The following is a 25766-nucleotide window of genomic DNA, read 5'->3' as shown; positions in this document are numbered from 1 at the left end:
CCTATTTATTTCAGAACCCCCTTCCCCTTCCCCATTTCTGATGAAGGGTCTCGGCCCGAAACGTCAGCCTTCCTGCTCCTCTGATGCTGCTTGGCCTGCTGTGTTCATCCAGCTCTACACCTTGTTATCTCAGATTCTCCAACATCTGCAGTTCCTACTATGTCTGTACTGGCTCCTGAAAGAGCTACCTAACTGATCTCACTCTCCAGCCCTCTATCCATAACCCTCCAACTTCTTCATTTTCAAAAAAAATCCAGCTCTCTTTTGAAACCTCTGATGGAATCTGTCTCCATCACTATTCCAATACCTAACAATTCTCTGAGTAAAGATGGGGGTGGCTCAGTGGGTCGCACTGCTGTATCGTAGCACTAGGGAACTGGGTTCAATTCCACCTTTGGGTGGCTCTCTGTGTGGGTTTCCTCCCACAGTCCAAAGATGTGTAGGTTTGGTGGATTGGCCATGCTAAATTGCCCATAGTGTCCAGGGTTAGGGGGACTAGCCATAGTTAATGCTGGGTTATGGGGATGGGAGGGTCTGTGCTGAGTCAATGCGCTGAATGGCTTCTATCTCCATTGTTAGGATCTTATGACTCTTCTCACCTCATTCCTAGCTCTCTTGCTGATAGTCTTGAAATTGTGATCCCCTAGATAATGACCTACCAACTATTGGGAACAGAATATTCTTCTTTGCCTTGTCAAAATTGTTCATAATTTTCAAAATGTCGATGAGGTCACCTTTTAATCTTCTCTGCTTCAAGGAGAATAAGCCCAATTTCTCTAATCTTGCTCTCGCTTCTGAACCACCTGACCCCTCATCCTATGACTCCCAACCACCACCACCATTGTGCCCTCACCTTACTCTTATCCCGGGTCCTCCATAATTCTGGGACACCTAGAGGTACTCTTCCATGAGCAGTTGTGGACCTCCTGAAATCCAGCACAGTGAGCGTAAACAGTAAACACACTCACATCATCAAATACAGAGCAATCGAACACTATAGAAAGAACTTGCAAAGTATGAACAACTCTGAAAACAGCCTACCTGGTCCGATCGATCTGCAGTCCTCCTTACTTTCTATGGAAGCCGCCTCCCACACCACTTCTCTAAGCCTATCAAGATGTCCTACTATTCCTTTGTCCCACTTATACTAAGTTCCCATGGAATGCATCTGTACTATCCCGCTGTAGCCCAGAGGCTACCCAGTGCGCTAAGAGCAGAATGGAAATGCACCAGTAATTGAGGCTTTAGAGAAGATGGATGATGACAGCTCTGCAGCTGAAAACAAGCATCTTGAAGGGTATGGCCTACCCTGTGCCCCACGGTGCAAGATATCTTAGGATGGCTGGTGAGAAATGTTGAAGTTACATTCAGTTGTCTCATTGGTGCAAATGACATGGGCAACAGCAGAGAGGAGCTTCAACTGAAAGATTATCAGAAGTCAGGCCTCAGAATTAAAAGGTGAACTGGCATAGAGGCAAACAGATCAGGAAACTTGACCCATAGCTAAAGAGCTAAGTTAGGAAAGAGAGAGCTCATTTTCAGGAAGGAGCTTTACCAATGGGATGGGCTCCACCTGAACCAGATGGGATACTTGCCTGACTGAATAGGACGAAGAGGGAGGGGACAAAGGCTTAAAACTAGCAAAATAAGGGAAGTGGTCTACAAGAAATGTAAGCAATCAAAATGTAAACACGACAGGGCAGGAGAACTTAGGAAAGGATAAAGTAAGGGAGGGCATTGATAGCACAGGGACACAGTTGTAGAAAAGGCATCTAAAAAGATGCATAAAGTGAGAGGAAAACCAATTAAATATGAGTCAAAATTAAAATTGGGGAATTGGAGGTGTTTATTTCACGAAACAAAAAAAAACCCTAAGAACTGCGGAGGCTGCAAATCAGAAAGAAAATCAGAAATTGCTGGAAAATCTGAAATTCGAGATGACTGTGCATCAGAACTCAGCAAATAAACATCTCCAACAAAATCAGATATTGCTGGAAAAACTCAGCAGGTCTGGCACCACTGAAGTTGTGAAGGAGGGTCACTGGACCTGAAACGTTAACTCTGCTTTCTCTCCACAGATGCAACCAGACCTGCTGAGATTTTCCAGCAATCTCTGATTTTATTAGAGATGTTTATTTGCTGAGTTCTGATGCACAGTCATCTTGAATTTGGAAATTTACAGGAGCCGGGGTTGGGTACATGGTTTGGCCCAACACCAAAGGAAAGTTGGTGGCCAAGCAGCCAACCAGCCCAAGAGAAGCCTGCCCTGAGCAGCCAGAACATGCTTTGGGCAGTTAGATTAATGCAGAGTCAGGCATCTGCCCCTCAGGAACAGGAAATCCCACCCTCTGAGGAGGGCTAGCAGCTCCAGCTCCATAGTGGCTGCTGCTGGTACTGCAACCATTCCCAAGACAAATCCCAGACCCAGACAAGCAAAGGGTTTTGGGTAGAGGCAGTCTGGCAACCTCAGGAACAGAGGTGTAGGGATTAGAGGTTTTAAAGTCCATGCAAATAAAGGAAGCTTGCTATTTTCTTGAGGGATACCCATAGTGTGCAATGAGCATCTTCAAGGATAGTACTGACCTTAACCCTAGCCCTTTCTTCCTCACACTTTTAAAAACTGGTGAAGAGAAAGGGAGGGCTGCTCTCTCCTGTCCTTATCAACCCTATCATAGCAAGGGCAAGGTAATATTGGGCTGAGTCCAAGCTTTTGAACAACCTCAATTGACCATTCAATATTTGTTCATATATAATGAATGTTTGCTGATGTTTGACTCCCACCCACTCTTTTAGTATTAGGCAGCTGGGTGTTGGTTAGCTCAGCTGGTTGAATGGCTGGTTCCTGATGCAGAGTGATGCCGATGGGTTCAAGTCCCACGCTGGCTGAGGTTACCATGAAGGACTCTCCTTCTCAACCTCTCCCCTTGCCTGGGGTGCGGTGACCCTCAGGTTAACCCACCCAGCAGACCCCTCTCTCTAATGAGAGAGCAGCCTGCAGTGGGTTCGGAGAGGGTGAATTAAGTGTCTGATATATTTTACATGCTTTCCCCCACAGGAAATACACCCAACAGGGATAGGTAACATCCAGCTTATAAATTCAGCTCTGCTCCCTGCTGAGTTTCTCCAGCACTTTCTGGTTTTATTTGTGGAGTGGAACCAGATGTAACAGGGTTTACTGAGGCACAGTGGCATGAAAGTCAGGGCTGGGAATAAAACATTGCAGCATAACCGATGTCAAAAAGACAGAAGGAAAAAGGGAAGTGGAGAAACAGTTCTTCTTCAGAAATGCGATAATAATAGTGGGTTGAAAAAGGATGCAGTTATCAGCAAGACAAAAATAGAATCCATATGGTCAGAGATAAAAGGTAATGAAAGATAAATCACATGAGTAGGTGCAGTCTTGCTGATCACCAAACAATGGAAGGTAGGATGAGGAATGCAGCAAAATTCACACACACACCTAGAGTGGGCTCCCAGGGTGTAGGCAGTAAAACTAGGTGGCACAGCAGAGGGGTTTGTCATTGCTTAATGCCTTCAGCTGGGAGTTGACCAATGATGTGGTAAATGTTGACTGCTCCCTCTGTTCCTGGACTCATTGACAGCCTGGAGTCTGTGAATCTACAGGCTGCCCAAGATACACAATACCCGATCGTATCCCTGTCCAGTTCTGCCCAGCGTAAACTGACCACATGGTTGTGTGAATTGCTGCAACCAGCTTTAGGCAAGTTTTCCATGTACAAAGCGAAGGATTCCTTCAGCATTGCAATGATCAATGGATCTTGCATATCAACATCAAGGCGATGTCTTGTGCGCCCCGCCTTTAACATTGCTGGTCTAGTTTCACTTGCTTAATTCCATGAAATGAAATGAGAAGATATTTGAGTAATTTAGGCCTATAGTTGTTTGAGTTTAGAAGAACAAGAAGAGATCTAATGAAGGTATATAATATGCTAAAGGGGCTTGATAAAGTTGACATAAAGAGGATGTTTCCTCATGTGAGGCAATCTAGATTGACAGGTCATAGTTCTTGGATAAAGGGGAGCAGATTTAAAACAGAGATGAGGAGGAATTACTTCTCTCAAAGGATCATGGATCTGTGAAATTCCCTTTTCCAGAGTGTGGCGGATGTTGGGACACTGAATAAAGTTAAGGAAGAGAGTGACACATTTTTAAGTAGTAACAGGTTGAAAGATAATGGAGAGTGAGCAGGGAAGTAGAGCTGAGGCCGTGATGAGATGAGTCATGATCGTATTGAATGATGGAGCAGGCTCGAGGGGCTGAATGGCCTACTCCTGTTCCTAGTTCTTATGTATTTACTAATGTACCATTTGAGGACACCATAGATTGTTACACTGCAGCACTACATCATGTTGCTCTAGATTTGCCACCACTGAACTGATGAACTCAGCAACTCAAACAGTCATGTTCAGTTTTGATGACCCCATGGATTCCCAAATAGATAGTTTAGCCAGCAGATCCCCACTACTGCCAGCTCTCACAATATACCTGTGCTGGGTTCCATGAGAAACCCATCTTGATGGATGACACTTAACCTCCTACCCCTTACACATTTCCCACATGTAGCTGGTACGTTTGCCGTGTTAGAATTCCCAGGTTGCTCATGAGAATTTCCTCACTTGTTTTAGTGGGCACCAACCTGCATTCAGATTCACCTGTCAAATGGAGCAGGCGAATGAACTCAGTCTCCTCAATGTCCTACTTAAGAATCAGCCAGAGGTTTCTCTGTAATTATTTACTGCAAGCCTTCATTCACTGGTCAGTTCACACAGTTCCACTTTGGTTCTTTTCAGCATGCTGGTAAATTGGGCCAGATAGAATTGGTCACACTGCAAGTTTAATACTGAAATAAAGAGCATCAAAGCCATCCTGCGACTGCCCTGATCAGATCGTTTCTCAGTGCAAAATTCCTAGTAGTCCCCAGTCTACCTGGAAGGGTAAGGTATCTCAAATGTTTGACCAAGTGGTGAAGGTAGTTGTTACATGATGCTACTGTGCACTAACAACATGGAGTGGTGTTCATTGCTGACAGGGTGCTACTGTCAAACCAACTGATGGTCTGCCTGGCAGACAACTGAGTAATGTGCTGTATGAATTTCAGTGCCAGTGTGATGCCAGGCAAGTAGGCTATAGGTCCCAAAGACTGCTTATATTAAACCACTTGTTCCTTCGAGTATTTGCAACAAGCAAGGTCCTAACTGTACCCAACTATCACGCACTTGCAAAACTCGCAACAGTACCCAACATTAGATGCGATTGAACAATTGAACAACATTTGCTGAGTAATCCCGAGTGCGAAGCATTATGCTGCTAGCCAGTTTGGGATTGTCATTCAGCTCACAGTGCGGTGCTTTGTACATTCTGGAAGCTGCAGGTATTAATGTACAGAGCCCCATTCCTTACAGACTGAAATCTGTTTCAACTTAATAAGACAGGTGACATCCATTCTCTGGATCATTCCTCAGGGCAATGCCTTGATGAATTAGTGTCAATCTACCTGTTTAAAATTTAAACAAAGCTTGGCAGCAACCTGGTACATTCTCCCTGGCAATTCTATTGACCATCAGAGGCCATATGATAACCAATCAGCACTCTCTTCTCATATAGTGCAAAACGTTCTTTTCCTTTTACATTACTATGTTTTGTGAATTAAACTGATAAATACAAGGTACAAAGCTTCATTGAGTTATGTGTTTTCAGCAATTCTCAAGTTCTGCGCTACAGTATGATATTTTAGACATCAGTGACCATATTCCAAACATATAGTATTGTCTCAAAGTCAGCCTTGATAGTGAGATGAACTTCAGAAAACTTGAGGCTAGTTTCAATCAATAATTCTACACAATGGGAATACACTTAGTGCTTTGGGATTTGGGATACAATAGGGATGAATTTTCTTATTTATTACCTATCCTAATTGTGCTTGAGATATGTAGCTGTTTCAGGTACTACAAGCAAACATTTCATTATCTGGCATCTATGGGATCAGGAGTGCGTCGGTTGATCAAATTTTCCAGTTGATCAGGAGGTCCTCATAATCAAAGTAAAAACACACACTAAGTAATAGAAATGTAATGCAGGGTGTATACACATCACTTTTGTAACTTATTTACAACATAAATCACTTAAATAATAATGCAACTTTGCATTAAATAAAACTTACTGGCAGACAGCCTTCTCATTTACACCCTCAACTAATTTCATGGAGATCCAGATAACTCAGTAAACTTCTGATATTTGAGGTATATTAGTTTTGCTGGTTTATGAAGAGTGCCGATTGAAAGAAAGTTTACTGTAGTTAAGATTCTGCCATATTAATGCAGGTTGGACTCTTATATAGGTCAGGAGGGCAGATTTCCTAACAAACATTAACTTAAAAACCCTATATGTCTCAATAATTAATAATAGCTTCATGGTTACCATTGCTAAGATGATTTTTTCAATTCTAGGTTTATTTATGTCATTTAAATTTCCTGTAGCTGCCAGGGTAGGATTTGAACCCATATCTCCAGCACATTAGCCTTGGTAAATAAGCGAATGATGGTACCATGAAGTTCCCAAGTCCCTCTGTGGCAATGTATTTGCTTGTGGAATTCTGTACAAAGGGAATGAGTAGGAATAGCTGCATCTATTGGAATTCCGTACATTGCAACCAAACAGGAATGTGTGTCTGCACTTCTATCAGGATGTATTGATCAGGAACTGACTTTGACTACTTTTGCTGTGCATTAATTTCCGCCTCCTTTAATTTAATCAGCGGAACAAAGCATCCTGCCATGTAAGAAGGAAGAGCTACAATGTGGGAATGGCTTGTGTCTCCTGAACTGGTTACACTGTCAGTACCGGAAGGACTGTGGCCAAGAGTACACCTCCGTCAAGTTAATATGTTCGAGTAAGTTCTGTCTCTGAAACTACATTTTGCATTGTGTACCAGTCACCACCCACAGCAAAATTAGCATCGAATCCACCCCCTTTCCTCATTGACACAAAGAAAGCTCTTAGTTAGTCTCTTCCAGTATTCTCCCAGTGCTCTCTGAAGGGTGCTGAGGTTTTCCTGAGATAGGTGCCCCCACTGAGTTCCACTTGCAGTCAGTCTCCTGGCCAATTAGCCGTTCCTTATGAGTGAGTCTCCCAGCTGTTGGCAAATAGCTCCATTGACTTGCAGATACCTCTGGAGTGTAAAGCTGGACAGATAATCTGGAGTGAAGCCCAAAGCTAAATCTGTCACCTTTCCAGAAACTTCTGCACCAGTGTATTTCTTTAGTGGGGGGGAGGTGGGATGAGAGGGGATCCTTGATTTTTTGACAGGCCTGGCTCTCCACAAATTAAGCCGTGGAGTCAAAAACTCAGTGTTGCTGAGCACAGAGTTGGCCAGCAAGACCTCGCGAGATTGACAGCATGATGCCTGACAGCCTATGTGTGTAGGGAATGGCTTCTTAAACAGGCAGCATGGGTGCCACAAATGAGGCTGATCCTGTGCTCAGAAAGTGACCATTCGGCCCAACTGGTCCATGCTCTCAATGATTGTCACATGACTTCACATCACCCAAATCCACACATCCTTCCATCTCTTTCTCCATCATGTGCTTATTTCGATGTCCTTTAAATGTATTTAGCCTGCTCTCAACTCCGAGTACTAGCCAATCCAAGGGTCTCACCTCTCAATTAGTAAAGTGGTTTCTTCTGAATTTCTTATTGGAATGTTGGTGAATATCTTATATTCCCATTCACCAGTTGTGAACTCCCTGTCAGTGGAAACGTCTTTTCTACGCCTACCCTACTGAAAGTAATTTTGATAATCTCTATCAGTCCACCCCTTAGTCTTTTGTAGAGATAAGTGCTCCAGCTCATTCAGTGATTCATGGTAATTATTACCTCTCAGTTCTAGTATCATTCTAATGAACCCTTTATGCGCCTTCTCCTTTATAAATGGATTCATTATAATTATAAATTTATTATAATGTAGTTTTATAAATGGATACCAAGACTGGTCACAGTACTCTGTGTCAGTTTATGTCAGTTCTGTCCCTCTAAAACTGAGCCTCCCTGCTTTGTTGATATTTTTCTGTCCTTTATTCACCTACTTTGTGTTTATTGCTGATGCGGTTGGACCATGTCAATGAACGATGTTTACATCCTGAAATTATTTCCAATGATCATTTATGGGATGTGCAAATCTGCACCTTAGGGCAATGTGGATGCTGCAGAGACACAGAGTAAAATAGAAACTGTCTGTGTCTGTGCAGGAGAAATGAACTTAATGTTTCAGATTAATGACTTTTTATCAGATGGCCTTTAGCTCCTGCCCATCTCGCTGACCAGGTCTACTTACCCTCACCTCGCTACCTTCAGAAATCTCATTTCATCTTCATGCTCACCTCCCTGGCCTTTTAACCCTCTCTCTGGATCTTGTTACAATGGGTGAAGTGACATCAGCCATCTCAGTTTCACTAGAGGGCAATGGAAGGAACAAGAACAAGAGGGGGTCTAGGCCTGAAACGTCAGCCTTCCTGCTCCTCTGATGCTGCTTGGCCTGCTGTGTTCATCCAGCTCTACACCTTGTTATCTCTGATTCTCCAGCATCTGCAGTTCCTACTATCTCAAGAACAAGAGGGTATAAATTTACAATGATCGACAAAAGCAGCAAGGGTGGAGTGAGGAAGAAACCTTTTCCCTCACCAAGTTGTTGGGTTAGGAATTTGCTGCCTGCAAAGTCTGGTATGAGCAGGTTCAATTGAGACATTCACAGAATCATAATATTGTTGTGGTGCAGAAGGAGGCCATTCGGCCCATCATGTCTATACCGTTTCTATTCCCTGCACATTATCTCTATTCAAATAATCATCCAGTGCCCTCTTGCTTGGCACAACTGAACCTGCCTCGCCCATACTTGCAGGCAGTGCATTACACACCAACTTGATTTATTATTTTATTCCAAGCAATGTGCAAAGGTACAGGGAGAGGGCAGGAGATTGGCTCTAGGTAATGATGCTCATTTAACTTGCCAGTAGGGCTCATTGGCCAAATGCCCTCTTTCTGCACTGGAAGACTTATGTGATTCAGTGATTTTACAGCACCCTGGTTCTTGCAGGTCCAAAAGGGAGGCTGCTATTAAAGCTGCTGAGAGCAAAGGCACTGTTGGTTGTTGTTACGGTCCAGGCCCCTGTTTTGTGGAGCCTTTTCTCCAACCTGTCAGCTCCTGTTCCAGCAGGACCATGAACTTCATCACCAAACATCAAGTTACCGATGTCATCTTCTCTAGAGATCTTCCCTCCGTGATTTCCAACTCCATACTCTGCAAATCTCCATACAGTCTCTTTTTACATCCTTCCTTAGATTCACTGATTTGAGGCAGAACTGATTAAGACGACATTTAACACACTTGCCTTCATTGCTCAGACCTTTGAGTATGGGAGTTGGGATGTCATGTTGAGGTTGTACAATATGTTGGTGAGGCCTCTTCTGGAGTATTATATGCAGTTCTGGTTGCTCTGTTATATGAAGGATATTATTAAATTGGAGATGGTTCAGAAAAGATGTTGCTGGAAATGTAGGGTTTGAGTTATGAGAAGAGGCTGGAGAAGCTGTGACCTTTTTCATTAGAATGTAGAATGTGGAGGGGTGACCTTATTGAGGTTTATAAAATCATGAAGGGTATAGGTATAGGTGAATGACAAGGGTCTTTTCCCTGCAAGGGTCCAAAACTAGGGAGCATATTTTTAAGGAGAGAGGAGAAAGATTTAAAAAAGATACGAAGGACAACTTTTTTACATAGGGAGTGGTTCGTGTGTGGATTGAACTTATAGGGAAAGTGGTGGATGCAGGTACAGTTACAATATTTGAAAGATATTTGGATAAGTTCATGAACAAGAAATGTTTGGAGGGATATGGGCCAAGTGCAGGCAGGCAGAATTAGTTTAGTTTGGGAAGAGATAGTAAGAACTGCCGATGCTGGAATCAGAGATAACACAGTGTGGAGCTGGAGGAACACAGCAGGCCAGGCAGCATCAGAGGAGCAGGAAAGCTAACGTTTCGGGTCGGAACCCTTCTTCAGAAACGGGGAGGGGGAAGGGAGCTCAGAAATAAATAGAGAGAGGAGGGGTGGGGCTGGGGAAGGTAGGTGGGATGGTGATAGGTGAGTGCAGGTAGGCAGTGGCGGGGATTGGTCAGTGAGGTGGGAGGGATGGATAGGTGGGAGAGATGATGGACAGGTTGTGTCAGGTCAAGGACACGGGGATGAGAGGGAGGGTTGGTCACGGGATGAAGCCGGGGTGGGGAGATTTTGAAACTAGTAAAGTCCACATTGAGACCATCGGGCTGCAGGCTCCCAAGGCGGAATATGAGGTGCTGCTCCTCCAGTTTGCAGGTGGTGTCATTGTGACGCTGGAGGAGGCCCAGGATAGACATGTCACCATGGGAGTGGGAGGGGGAGTTGAAATGGTTCGTGACTGGGAGGTATTGTTGTTTGTCACGAACAGTGCGCAAGTGCTCTACAAAGCGGTCTCTGAGCCTCTGCTTGGTCTCACCGATATAGAGGAGGCCGCATCGGGAGCAGCGGATGCAGTAGACCACATTGGCGGATGTGCAGGTGAACCTCTGTCTGATGTAAAAGGTTTTTTTTGGTTCTTTGGATGGGGATGAGGAGGGAGGTGTAGGGGCAGGTGTAGCACTTCCTGCGGTTGCAGGGAAAGGTGCCGGGGTGGTGGGGCTGGACGGGAGTGTGGAGCGGATGAGGGAGTTGTGGAGAGAGCGGTCCCTACGGGAGGCAGATATGGGTGGGGAGGGAATATATCTTTGGTAGTGGGGTCAGATTGCAGGTGGCAGAAGTGCCGGAGAATGAAACATTGAATCTGGAGGTTAGTGGGGTGATACGTGAGGACGAGGGGGATTCTGTCTTTGTTTTTGTTGCGGGGAGGGGGTGTGATGGGATGTGAGGAGTTTGGGAATATGGTTGGCATGGACTGGTTGGACCAAAGGGTCTGTTTTTTTTTTGCTGTATGTGTCTGTGACTGCCATGGATAGATCTTCCTCTCAACCCCTCTCACCAATTCCCTGCCCCTGTCATTCATAGGGTCCTCGACCTACTTCCCAAACTTCAACACCAAAAGCATTTCCACCTTCCTCCTAAAACTAGGAAGGTGGACAATTAACCAGAGAGCCAGGCTAATGTTCTGCGGAAATGGGCTGAAACCCAGCCAGGAGAGACAGTGAAGTTTCAGTTCAGTAAAAATATGGATTTGTTGTGGGGGGGCACGGAGAAGGGTAAGATCATTCTCCGCCATTTCAGACAATTCCAGCAGAATGCCACCACCAAACACATCTTCCCCTCACTCTCCCCCACCTGCATTCCATAGGGATTGTTCCCTCCGGGAAACCCTAGCCCATTCCTCAACTACGAACACCACCCCACCCCTTCCCCGGCACCTTCCTGTGTAACAACAGAGGGTGCAGTGCCACTCCTTCACCTCCTCCCTGCTCACCATCCAAGGGCCTAAACAGTCTTTCCAGGTGAAGCAGCATTTCACCTGTACTTCCTCCAATCTTGTGTATTGTACTCGCGCACCCAATGTGGCCTACTGCACATTGGAGAAACCAAACACAGACCAGGTGACCACATTACGGAACCCCTCCAGTCCATGCACAAGCATGGCCCTGACTTTCCCGTAGCCGGTCCCTTTAACAGCGTCCTGCTCACATGCCCATTTGTCTGTCATTGGCATATTGCAGTGTTCCAGAGAATCACAGCACACACTGGAGGGACAACATCTCATCTTCAGACTAGGAACTTTACAGCCTTCTCGACTTAATATTGAGCTTAGCACCTCCAAATTATGAACCCAATCCTTCCCTTTCTTTTAGCTTGACTTGGTACTTTCTCTGTCACCATGTCCTCGCTCTCCTCCCCACACCCCAGTGAGAGTGTCTGTTTCTCCAGTCTGGCAGTTAGACACACCATTGTCCTGCCATTCTCACATTCTGATCACTTCATCTGAACTACCAACATCTTTTCTCCCCCAGCACTCTACACCCATCACCATCACACCGCCCCCACGCCTCCCCCCCAACCACCCCCCAATTTTGGCATAAAAGCTGCCCCCTCCACACTTCACGTCAGCTCTGATGAAGAGTCATCTAGACTCGAAACATTAGCTTGCTCTCTCTCCATGGACGCTGTCTGACCCACTGTGATCTCCAGCATTTGTTGTTTTTCAGTACAGATTCCAGCATCTGCAGTAATCTGCCCCATCAGAACGTTACCTGAGGCTATGAATTAATAGTTGCAGTGATGATGTCACTCAGCCATCGCCTGCTCCCTACCTTAACCTTGGGCAGCCTTTGGTATATCTTATCTCTTCCAAGACATAAAAGCAAAATTCGGTGGAAGTTGAAAACCTGAATCAAATGCAGAGAATGCTGGAAAAACTCAGCAGGTCTGGCAGCATCTGTTGAGAGAGAGACAGAGTTAACATCTTGAGTCTGGTACGACTGAGTTCTGAAGTAGAGTCATACTAGGCTCAAAATATTAACTCTGTGTGTCTCTATCTCTCCACAGATGTTGCCAGACCTGCTCATTTTCTCCAACATTCTCTGTGTTTGCTTCTTTCTGGATATAATGGCCTTAGGGCACAACAAGAATCACGATGGTTTACAGCTTTAAGAGCCTAACTTTCAGATTAAACACTGAACCAATTCTCTCTATTCCAATTTCGTAAAGCTCCGGTTGTACCCCCCTGCAGTATTGAGCTCTGTGCTGGGCATTGCACCCTCTGGAGAATGTGTTGGCCTTGGAGCAGATACAGCTCAAAGAAAGACACTGTTGCTAAAACAGGGCAGGTCGCGTTGACTAGGCTTTGGTGTTCCCTTGAGCATTGAATGTTAATCAGTTTACTAATTGAGCTGTTTAGGATGATTAATGGAGTTGATAGATCCATAGTTGAGAGGTTTAAGGTGGAGAATTTCAGAGATTGGATGGTGCAGCGTGGATTAAGAGAATTTGGACACTCACAAGAATCCTGAATTGAATGAATGCAGAAATCCCAAAATGTTACAGAGTTCAGCTTAACTGGAAGGTGCCGAGTATCACTGGTACAGTTTGTCAGATTGTATCTATCTGCATACTCCCCATATGTGAGCTGCTGCAACCATGTGTGTATGTATATATTAATGAAGCAAATTAATTTTAGATTCTGTAATCCTTTCTTGTGCTAATCAGCACAGCACTGTGCATTTAATTAACCCACTTCCAATGGTATTTGACCTGACAAGGCAACCAATTTCCTAAACGATTAAAAACTTTAGTTAAAACGCTGCCAAAAGTGGGTTAAGCAAATTTCCTATGGGCTTCTCTGCGAATTTGTTTGCATTTAATGTGTTTTGCTCCAAGCTTTCTTGTTGATCTTTTTCATATACATATAATGCAACTGTCATTCATACATCAGTTATTATGTTCCCAGCTAATGGTAGTACGGGACAACTCCACTTCCCGAAAAAACCTGGCTTGATAGATCATCTTTCTTTATGTTTGCTGTTGGTTACTGTGGTTGTTAGTCACTGAAATCTCTTGGCGCGTGGCTGTAGTTGCTCTTTAATGACAGAACACAAGTTTATTATACAAAAGAAAAAAAAAGACAAAGCTATGTAGATATAGAGGATGATTAGAAAGATCTTAACACATGCATTAAAACAAAGTTTTGACCTATTTCCCAACACAACCATTTACAGAGACTCAACCCCAGAGAAATATCAATCTGATCTCAGCTTTTTAAATCTTTATGTTTCTGATTCTTTCTAATTCCTTTCCCTTGAACTGATGAGACTTTTTTTTTTCCTTTCCAAGTCTGATGGCATGAATTTTCCACAACTCTGTCGACCTAAACTTTCTCATTTCCAGCAACCTGAAGATGTCTATACAAACTCTCCTGACTTAGAAGTTCCATAGACAATAAACCACTTCTGCTGAAGTGACTGGTTCCCCTTAACTAACTCAGCTGAAAAAAAAAACACAGTATTCTTCTGCTCTGAGAAAAACTGTTCTCCTCTGAACTGAATATCCAGGTTCTTCAGAACTAAGACAATGAACCTTCTGTTCTGAAGTCAAAATTAAACTTAATGTGTCTTAAACTCAACGACATTAATATTTTATCCATTATCTCCCAGAGTTTCTCCCAGGCAGTTGACTGCAGTCACATGCTTTCATGGAATTGACGTATGTACGTCCCTGTTCCAAATGACTTTCTGACCTTTTTCAAAATAAAACTTCACACAACTAACCAAAATTCATCAGTCCCTTATTTTAAAACAAACTCAAAATTCCAAACATAACGATAACATATTATACACGTTGTCATGATCCTAATGGGGGCAATGTACTGATAATCAAGCCCCATGGCTCCCACAAACTATCATGAATATGTAAACGTCCAATGGAATCACCAGAATGGTTAATTTGGCTAACTTACCTGACTTTGAGTGCTATCTAGAACAAAGCAGACTCACACCAATTTAACAACAAAAATTAATTAATGTGCAAACTTATTCTTTAACATGTTGCAAAGTGCAAACTATGCAAACTTAAACTATATTCCCTTTAAACCCAAACACATACACATTCATTCACAAATCGGACAGACATCTCTGCAAACATATCTTGGGTGGAAAACATAGGCAAAAATAGTCCAAATCCCATGGATAAGACACCAAACTGCAATGAGGTGAGTTCCAAATAGATTTTTTTTTTAATTTTGGTGACAATACCACAATGTTGTCAACTGGAGATCAATAGAAGGTCCCCAATTTGGTATCCAGTCAATTGGACCTAGCTCTTTGTTTGAAGTTCTTCATTTCAGAGAGTGTGGTTTTTCCCTACACAAAGACCCCTATCTTTGCTTGCAAGTTTTCCAGAGGAATACGTTCAACTACTCTCTCTGAGGCCTGTGATAAACTACAGCTTAATAATCCAAAAGCTGTTACTAGGTACCTTCTTCAACCCAAAGGCACGTGGTACCTGCTTGTCACACAAAGGTATCAAATCTATGTTCTCCAACAGTTACATTACCTTGTGTCATGTAAGTGAATAGATGATAAGTGAATGATGTGAAGGTGCCGGTGTTGGACTGGGGTGGACAAAGTCAGAGGTCACACGTTACCAGGTTACAGGCCAACAGGTTTATTCAAAATCACAAGCTTTCATAGCGCTGCCCCTTCGTCAGGCAAAAGCTTGTCATTTCAAATAAACCTGTTGAACTATAACGTGGTAACGTATGACTTCTGACTGTGATAAGTGAACACCACACACTTGCAACAAAAACAGAAGTTGCTGGAAAAGCTCAGCAGGTCTGGCAGCATCTGTGAAGGAAAAAATCAGAGTTAACGTTTCTGGTTCGGTGACTGATATTTTCTTCACAAATGCTGCCAGACCTGCTGAGCTTTTCCAGCAACTTCAGTTTTTATTCCTGATTTACAGCATCTGCAGTTCTTTCAGTTTTTACCACACAGTACCACTAAAGTTTCTAAAAAAAAACAGTAATGCTTAGTATATTCTCTGCAGCACAACAGCATCCAAACTTATTTTATGTTCCCAGTTTAAATTCCAAAAACCATGTATAGTCTTTACAACATTGTCACGCTGCTCAGTCATTAGGGTTTCTGGCATGCGATCCAGTCCCTCTCCTGGATTATCCTATTTCAGAAGGCTGTTTCCCTTTATTATCAGATTGAACCTGTCCTTTGAAAAACCACAAACAATCACATAAAAACTGGCCAGGAGGGAAAAAGCTATGTGTTCCATCAAGAAGACCTGTGTCTCATGTTGTCTGGGCACAAACAAGGAGCTTTAACCTTGATAGCTAACGATGACAAGCTGAAACCAGGAGTTTGGGGGAACCAGGAGTCTGAGGACCTTGATTTCAGAGATGTTCAGAGATCTAGTGTCCAGATTTCCCAACAAACCAAAGCAGGCGACCTGCTGACAGTTTGTGCTACCTGTCCAAATTTCGCTGTTTACAAGGACCCAACACGAGCCAGAATTGGCTCTGCTGTGTAACCGCCAAGAAAGATATAGTTACCTGAGAGATGGGGGTCTCAATGGGAGAAGTGGTTCTCTAATACACCCATGGGCATCATGCTGTGGGTTGTAAGGATCCACAGAGAGATCCTGTTTCTGGTGAATAACAGGAAGAAGCCAGCCCCAGAGACCAAACAAGTGTAGTTCCTCGCTCCTGAATTGAAATCCAGGATCCACCACATGGAATGGAAGCTGGAGTATTGGTGTTGTGGTTCTATCACTGGACTAGCGACCTAGGTTCAAATCCCACCATGGCCGATGGGGCAATTTCAATTCAATAAAATCTGGATTTAAAAAGCTAGTCTAATTGATACCACATATGCATTGTTGTAAAAAAAATCCAGGAGATAAATTAGTGCAGAGCTGGAGGAACACAGCAGGCTCGGCAGCTTCAGAGGAGCAGGAAAGTTGACGTTTTGAGTGGGGACCCTTCTTCAGAAACGGGGAGGGGGAAGGGAGCTCAGAAATAGAGAGAGGAGGGGTGGCGCTGGGGAAGGTAGGTGGGATGGTGGTAGGTGAGGACAGGTAGGGATTAGTGGGGATTGGTCAGTGAGGTTGGGAGGGGTGGATAGGTGGGAGAGATGATGGACAGGTTGTGTCAGGTCAAGGAGGTGAGGATGAGAGGGAGAGTTGGTCATGGGATGAGGCCGGGGGTGGGGAGATTTTGAAGCTAGTAAAGTCCACATTTAGGCCATTGGGCTGTAGGCTCCCGAGGTGGAATATGACGTGCTGTTCCTCCAGTTTGTAGGTGGTGTCATTGTTCACTAATGGCTGCTATATTTACTCTGAACTCCCCAGCCTTCTCCTGGATATCAGTCCACATGTTTATACATTTTCCAGGTGTCCTCACCGTTACTCAATGCCTAGAGACTCATCACATTTGACCAGCCAGCACTGCCTCTCAGCCTGTTTTATACCATTAATTTACTTACCACGGAGCTTAGGCTGGTGATCACTCGGGCTATCCTTGCCTCCCTTTTAACACAATGGTATAATGTTAACAGTTCCTGTGGTCCTCTTGCACTACACCTTAAGCAAGAAAGGATCTGAAAATGATTGTCAAAGACTTCACTATTTTCACCTTTGCTTCTTCTCTCTGTAGCCTAGACCATGGCAATATTTCTATCAGCCCATCATCCAACTAATCAACACTCTGCTCTTATATGCTATAAATGATGTTTTCCCTTTATTTTGGTATTCATGTGAATTGTCCTGATGATTACAAGACGATGATACATGACATAAGTTGTCTTTTATCAGCATTATGTATTTGATACGCTGTTTGATACAATACACCAGGCTTTGGGATCTTAGCCCACACACCTGGTATCACACTGGCACTAAAATTCATATACCACATTACTTATTTGTGTGATAGGCACAGCATCTTTTGATTTGATGGTAGCATCCTGTCAGAGGTGAACACCACTTGGTTTGGACCTACATAATAGCAGTGTGAAACACTTAGCTTCATCTATTGCTCAAACCATTGAGGTGCTTTATCTTTCCAATTCACTAGCAATGACAGTCTATTTGCCAACCAATCACTAATCTGCTTTAGTACAGTATAAATGTTCATTTCCCTTTACAATGGCATTATTGTGAAGTGTCCTGATGAATGTGAGAGTTTAAGAGCAGGAAAATTATCTTGGAACTGTGTAAAATGTTGGTTAGGCCACAGCTGGAATACTGTGTGCCGTCCTGGAATCCACATTATAGGAGGGATGTGATTGCATTGGAGAGGGTGCAGAGAAGATTTACCGGGATGTTGCCTGGGCTGGAGAGAGATTAGACAGACTGGGGCTGTACTCTTTGGAGCATGTTGGACTGGTGTTGGACTGGGGTGGACAGCATCTTAGGTTTATTTAACACATCCTCAAACTTTGATCTTTACTTACAAACTCTGTGTCTGATACTATCCCTCTCACTAACACCTGAAGAAGGACTGAGGCTCCAAAAGCTTGTGTTTTCAAATAAATACATTGGACTATAACCTGGTGTCGTGCGATGCCTTGGAGCAGAGGAGACTGAGAGGGGACATGGTCGAGATATGTAACATTATGAGGGGCATAGATAGGATAGATAGGAAGGAACTTTTCCCTTTCATGGGAGAATCATTGACCAGGGATCGTACATTTAAGGTAAGGGTCAGGAGATTTAAAGGAGATATGAGGAAAACCTTTTCATACCAGAGGGTGGTGGGAATCTGGAACTCATTGCCTCATCATATTGAAGCAGCATTTAGATGTACACTTGCGATACCAAGGCAGCAAGGCTATGGGCAAGTGCTGGAACTAGAATTGTTATGGTTGTTTTTGATCAGCACAAACTCGATGGGCTAAAGGGCCTTTTTTTGTGCTGTAGACCGATGTCCTGATGAATGCAAGACAAAACGTGTCGTTTTTCAGCAGTGCTCAAGTGTTTTAATGCCTGATCCAGTTCAGTTTCTGATCAATACTAACGCCTAGTATGCTGAGTCAACACAGTGTGGAGCTGGAGGAACACAGCAGGCCAGGCAGCATCAGAGGAGCAGGAGAGTCGACTCCTACTGGAGGATTCAGCGATACTAATGCCATTGAACGTCAAGGGTTGAGCTTCATAAGGGAGATCTCTTGGGTGTTTATAACTGTTCAGATTTTCAGGAGCAAAAACAAAGTTGCTGGAAAAGCTCACCAGGCCTGGCAGCATCTGTGAAGGCAAAAACAGAGTTAACGTTTCGGGTCCGGTGACCCTTCCTCAGATCCTATTACCGGACCCAAAACGTTAACTCTGTTTTTCCTTCACAGATGCTGCCAGACCTGGTGAAGCTTTTCCAGCAACTTCGTTTTTGTTCCTGATTCGCAGCGTCCGCAGTTCTTTCGGTTTTTGTTCAGCTTTTCACTTTGCCCTTCAATATTCATTCCCATTCCGAAGCTGTATTGTCCACCCTCAGCATTGCCTGTTACTTGTGTAAAGCCTTGAGGATCTGAGATGATGAGTAGAAGCTGATGGTGAATGTTCAGTGAGAGGGATGGATCATTGACCGGGGATAGGAGCTGCTTTGATGCTGCAGCTACAGCGCATGAGAAGGGAATATAATGGGTTCTGTGTTGGTGTGCAAGCTGGTTACAATGCCTTAGATTAGCTGACGGCTTCCTGACTCAGTCTGCCGTGGGCACCCTGGGAAGCTGGCCACCTTCCTGCCCCCTCCCTGTTGCTCCTTCTCTTCCTGCTGCTCCTGCCACGATGTAGAAGGTTTTGTGTTCTCTCTTCCTGCAGCTCCAGTCCTCTCTGCTGTACAATGTACAAGGTGCCAATGCGGACCATTTTGGAAACTTTAGTTTCCCTACCCTGAAGAGAACCCCAGTAGAAACATAAAATAACAGGAGCAGGAGTAGGCCATTCAGCCCATCAAGCTTGCTCTGCTATTCAGCATGATCATAGCTAATCCGCTATCTCTATGTTCCTCTTATCTCCCCGTACAGCTTGACACTTTTGTCTCCTAGAAATATATCTTTCTTTCTTGAATATATTCAGTGACTTGGCCTCCGCAGCTTTCTGTGGGAGAGAATTCCACCACTCTCATTTCTCCTGAGCTCAGACTGCCCAACTCAGCCAGAAGGGTCATCATTCCCACATCCAGCCCTGTCAGAACTGTATCTGTTTTAACAAGCAGACACCTGGATTACATCTTTATCAACCCTCAGGGGGCGAGGTGAAGCAAAGTCATTGTAGCCGTGCTCCCTCATTACAGAGAGATGACAGGTGGTGGTTTAATCTCAGCGTCACCACATCTCAGGCAAGAGGAGAGATTGAGAAGGAGAGTCCGTCATGGTGACCTCAACTGGCACAGGAATTGAACCCGTGCTGCTCACATCACTGCGCATCAGAAAGCCACCACCCAGCCAACCGCGAACTCAGCTTGCGATGCTGTTTGTTAGTTGTGTGCATGAATGATTTTATCGACAGGTGGATTTTACAGTGAAAAGCTTCCACTGTTCCTATGGTTTGGCACCATTTTGAATAATTTAAGAATAATTTTAAAAAGGAAATAGCTCAAAGAGAATCCATAACCCTTCCACCACCGCTTCGCTGCCATCTACACAAGACCCAACCAACATTGAAGTTGTCAATTCGCAGGCACCAACTTCTGCCACAGGGCCTACCTTGCCAACGTTGCCTCTGTGGATGTAGTAGCTGATACCAGGTCCCATGCTCACACCCCTTTGCCAGCCACTTCCTCGGCACCAGCGCAAGGCCCTGCTCCAGGCTCACCAGCTGCTGCCATGTTGTAGACCCCCAACAAGGCCACCTTCCTACCACCTTCTGCCTTCCTCGCCAATGCCAACACCACTGATGCCATCACCACTGAGGTCTCCCCAGAAGGTAAGTAGACGCAAAAATTAGAAAGAAAAGTAAAAAACGAGAAAAGAAAAGCAGACAGAGTGGACGAGCCCCAGGCTCAGGAGCTACCTAGTCCACCAGTGCCACCATCTTGTAGGGGTCCTCTCTGAAGTCATTAGGCATAACTTTGATTTTGAAGGTGACAATCTCTGTGGTAGGTGTGACAGTGACAGGGGGAAGGCATTGTAGCAGCCTCCCTGGGTATCTTGCAGTGCAGACCAACAGCGCACTGTGGAGCGTAATCCCTTGTGATTGGCCACCATCTGTGACTCCCTGTGGCTGTGGGAATTCCAGTCACTGCAATGGATCTGAGCATCCACTGCTTTGGACTGGCCTCAGCAAACATGAACTGGATCGAAGTGACAGCCCCGGTGAACGTGACATTGATCAGCTGGGGAATGGTGAGATTCCACAGGCGTTGCCAACAGTCCCCTAGCATGAATCAGTCTCCTGGCATGAATCAGTCCCCTAGCATGAATCAGTCCCCTGGCATGAATCAGTTCCCCTGGCATGAATCAGTCCCCTGGCATGAATCAGTCCCCTGGCATGAATCCGTTCCCTGGCATGAATCTGAGGTGTAGGTTCTAGTGACTATGGTGCAGCAGTGACCTTGTCACTGAGCTAGTAACCTGGAGGCCCGAGGTAATGTTCTTGTGCTATGGGTTCAAATCCCGCCACAGCAGCTAGCGAAATCTAAGTTCAATTTGTAATTAAAAGGCAGGCAGTGGGGGAGGGCCTTGGCCACATGGTGACCGGAATTGGAGACGTTCTGGATGATGGAGGCCTGGGCTAGATGCTGCTGGAGGAATTGGCCAGCAGGGCAGCAGTAGATGCCCGGCTCGTGTCCAATGCCATCCGATGTCTAAATACTGCAGCGCACAGACCAGACACAGTCCACCAGTTGGAGGATGCTGTACCCCTGCTCGGGCAGAATTTCACATTGGCCCCAAAGTCCTGAACTTCCCTCAGGAGCCCATACCCCACAACCTGAGCCACCTCTTGGGTAAGTTAACCGTGCCTTTCTTCCTTGTGAAGATATGATTATTGTACAGACTGCCGCTTCACACCATCCACTTCGACTCCTATGTCTGCTGCCCAGGCATGCCTTGGCATGCTTATTTACCACCGAGTGGCACGGATCCCCAGTGGAGGGCTCTCTATATGGGAGTCCTCCCTCCTTCCATCGGGGAACCTGGGATGGAGGGTGTTGCATGCAGCAATCCCCTATAACAACAGATTGAGGGGGTTCACAATGGGCTTAGGGTGTAAATATTGAATTGGCTACACAGGTGTTTTTACTGGTAGTGGGTACTAGTTAACGGTGATTTTGCTGGCAGACAGGTCGCTCAGTTGTGCATAATAGCACTTAGAATCATAGACTTCCTGCACTGCATTAAGAGGCCATTCAGCCCATTGAGTCCACACCAAACCTCTGAACAGTATCCCACCCAGACCCACCCCGTACCCTATCCCTGTAACCCTGCATTTCCCATGGCCAATCCACCCTAACCTGCACATCCCTGGGCACTACTGGACAATTTAGCACGGCCAATCTACCCTAACCTGCACGCCTTTGGACTGTGGGAGGAAACTGGAGCACCCGGAGGAAACCCACACAAACACAGGGAGAATGTGCAAACTCCACACAGACGGTCACCCAAGGCCAGAATGGAACCCAGGTGCTGCGAAGCAGCAGTGTTAACCACCGTGCCACCCTTATACTCTGGATCCTAGTGAAAAAAACAATTGTTGTAAAAATCCATGTGGCTCAGTAATGCCCCTTCAGGAAGGAAATCTTTTCCCAGTCTGGTCTACATGTGACTCCAGATCCACAGCAATCTGGTTGATCCTTAAAAACCCTCTAAGCAATAAGAGCCCCGAGGAGCCAATTCGACCCCTCGAGCCTGTTCTGCTCCTCAGCAGACGCTGGCCTGGCCGATGATGCCAACACCTAATGAATTAAAGAAAATATGTCAGCAACATGTGGATGTGAAAGTCTGTGTTTCACAGGGCACTGTTTCTTGGTCATGTCCAGGAAGCTAATCTTGTGTTGGGTTTTCTGCATCCTGCTGGTAAGAACACCATGTTCCACTACTGACCTATTGAGTGGCAGATGATTAAGGAGTGAGTTTCTCTCGGGTAGAGATGCGTGGTACGCTGCAGTAAAGGCTGATGGTGAGCAAGTGCAGATCCAAATCCAAGCACAAAACCCCAGGGGTGCAGCAAGGAGCAACACATTTCTCAGAAATCACCTCCAAAGCAGAACAACTTGAACTTTTATCCAGGCAATGCTTCTCTGTATATATATGTAGACTTCCCAGTCTGTCAGTCTGTAATCCGTGTCAATCTCATCTATCTTCTTGGTCCTTGGTCAACATTGGAATACAGGAGACTTTAGATGCTGGAGACTGAATCTATGGTTTAAAATGGAGTCATTTGGCTTTTGGTAATTATTAACATGATGATCGCCATTCCCATGGGAATTTCCCACACACTTCTGCATGTTAAATATGGAATATAAGTATAAGATGCTCCTTCTTCGCGTTCTTTCCAACACTCTCCCAATTTCTCTTGATGTCATTAGTCTCCAGAAATCTCTTGATTTCCTTCTTGAACCAGCTCAGTACCTGAGCTTCCTCAGTCCTCCGAGATCAGGAATTCCAAAGAATTTGGGAGTTGCTGGACTACTGCTGGTTTCTCATTCACAGGTTTCGATCTCCGACCTGTACTTTGCCAGCCTGGAAAATAAATTCTCTCTGCTCTCAAACGCCAAAACCCCTCTCCTCACCCCCTCACGGTGACTCTGAAATCCTCATCCTCCTTGTGCCCACTCTTCAGCGAAAGCAAAAGAAACAGGGCAGACCATGGTCATACTGCCCAATGAAGAGATTACCCTTCAGCCACTGTTATTCACACAATCTGCAATAGAAGAGGAGGGTGGGAGAGATCAAAGAGGATAGAGTGATGATAGACACCAGACAATTCATGTGTGTGTGTTATGAAGGGGTGGGGTATGGGTGTTATTCAGTTCATGGGAGGTGGGCACACTGCCTACACCTACATTATTCCCGATCCCTAACGACCCTAGAGAAGGTAGTGGTGAGCAGTCAGTCATAGAGATGTACAGCATGGAACCATACCCTTCAATCGAACCCATCCGTGCCAACCAGGTATCTTAAATCAATCTAGTCCCATTTGCCAGCATTTGGCCCATATCCCTCAAACCGTTCCTATTCATGTACTCACCCAAATGCATTTTAAATGTTGTAACTGTACCAGCCTTCATCACTTCCTCTGGCAGCTCATTCCTTACACGCACCACCCTCTGTGTGAAAATGTTACCCCTTAGGTCTTTTTTAAATCTTTCCCTCTCACCTTAAACCTATGCCCCTCTAGTTTTGGACTCCACTACCCTGGAGAAAAGACCTTGTCTATTCACCCTATCCATGCCCCTCATGATTTTATAAACCTGTATAGAGTGACCCCTCAGCCTCCAATGTTCCAGGGAAAATAGCCCCAGCCTATTCAGCCTCTTCCTGTAGCTCAAACCCTCCAAACCTGGCCACATCCTTGTAAATCTTTTCTGAACCCTTTCAAGTTTAACAACATCTTTCTCATAGCAGGGAGACCAGAATTGCACGCAGAACTCCAAAAAGTGGCCTAATCAATGTGCTGTACAGTCACAACATGACATCCTGACTCCTATAATCAACACACAGTCATTAGGATGAAAGTGTTGGATTTTGGGATTGAAATGCTCATTTCGAGGTGTTAGGGTCAGTGGTTTGGATTATTCCTTCGGGGTGCTTGGGGTTAGACTGCTGGCTAACTGATGACAGCCAGGGTTTACATCGTAGCAACAAGGTGAATGATTGGGATAGAATTAACTGAGAGGAGTGGCATCAGAAACCACCACTGATAACACCACTGTGAGAATATGTGACTTTCAAAGAAAGCTCCCCCATTAAATAACATATTGACAATGGCCATAGATCTGGGATAGATTATTGAATTTGAGTTTGGAATAGATATCTGGCAAATGCATCTTAGAATGGTAGAGGTCAAAACTCACACACACCAGGTTATAGTCCAACAGGTTTGGACTATAACCTGGTGTCGTGTGATTTTTAACCTTGTCCAATCCAGTCCAACACCAGCACCTCCACATCTTAGAATGATAGGGCATTCGAAATGATAAGATCACGGTTTTGCTATATTGTGCAAAGAAGGTTGAGGCAGATAACATTTACAACCAGAGCTGCAAGGTTATATATGTCTTGGAAAGCAGAGCAGGCTTTAGTATAAAGGTAGGTGATCTAAAATTAAAGTCTTTAAAATTATTGAAAAGGGTTTGATTAGACAGACGACAGAACCAATGTGGAGAAAATGTTTCCACTGTTGGCTAATACCACCACTCAGGGCCATAAATATAAGACCATCCATTGGAAATTCAGGAGGAATTTCTTCGCTCAGAGAAACTAGAATGTGAAAGTCATTCCACCATGGCAGAGGTTGAGGTGAATGGCAGAGCAGCAGTAAAGGGGAGGCAGGATAACTAAAACAGAGGAGAAAGTAATAAGAGGGTCATAGTGCATTTGTGGTTCTATAATCTCCGGAGCAATGGTTCAGATTTTGCTCTTGGTGACTGTTAGAACTTAAAATCAATAAATCTGGAACTGAGAAGACGACCTGGTAACTGTCATTGATTATTTTTTAAAGACGATCTATTCCATTCATGCCTTTCAAGGAAGGAAATCTGCCATCCTAACGTGGTTTGGCCGATATGTGATTCTAGACCCACAGCAAGGTGGTCGACTATTAACTTCCCTCTGAAATGGCCAAAGCAAGTCACTCATGAAGGCAGTTAGGAACAGGGCAGCCAAAGCTGGCCTTGACCAAAGGGAAAACACAGTATTGCCTGAAAATAGATGAACGTGTGTTCCAGCTCACAGTCACAAAATGACTCAGACCAGTGTGTCACTTTCTTCAGTTTTACTTGTTTTTTCCTTCAGGGTGCTCTGCCAATTCCCTGGAAAGAATAAAAACTGAAGAATACGCTGCTAGGATGGAAAGAGGTAGGCTGTGGGGAAACATAGTAGAGCACAAATGTCCAGTCTGTCTGCTATAAATTTTACATAAAGGTGATTAGAAGAGAAAGTTCTAGAGTTTGAAAGACAACCATAAAATAGAACCAATGGAGACATGAGGGAAAGATTTATTTTATGCGGTGACTGGTTAGGGTCTGGAATGTACTATCTGAGAGTGTGGGGGAGGCAGGTTCACTCGAGTGGTTCGGGTCTGG

The 25766-nt window shown here is 44.7% G+C and overlaps 1 protein-coding gene across 1 annotated transcript in view; it reads left to right on the top strand.

The window, feature by feature from the left end:
* Window positions 1-2199: 2199 nt before the first annotated feature.
* Window positions 2200-25766, top strand: part of bean1 (brain expressed, associated with NEDD4, 1) — a 75355-nt gene continuing 51788 nt past the window's right edge. Inside the window, exons 1-5 of the mRNA XM_048605951.1 lie at window positions 2200-2293; window positions 6776-6910; window positions 12572-12662; window positions 20759-20865; window positions 25477-25539. Coding sequence (XP_048461908.1) covers window positions 2200-2293; window positions 6776-6910; window positions 12572-12662; window positions 20759-20865; window positions 25477-25539 — 490 coding nt within the window. The remainder of the gene's footprint in view (window positions 2294-6775; window positions 6911-12571; window positions 12663-20758; window positions 20866-25476; window positions 25540-25766) is intronic.

This window comes from Rhincodon typus, chromosome 15 (assembly GCF_021869965.1).
Source record: "Rhincodon typus isolate 14 chromosome 15, sRhiTyp1.1, whole genome shotgun sequence".
NCBI classification, from domain to species: Eukaryota; Metazoa; Chordata; class Chondrichthyes; order Orectolobiformes; family Rhincodontidae; genus Rhincodon; species Rhincodon typus.
Note: the sequence above shows the minus strand (reverse complement) of the source record. Positions and strands in the feature narration are given on the sequence as shown.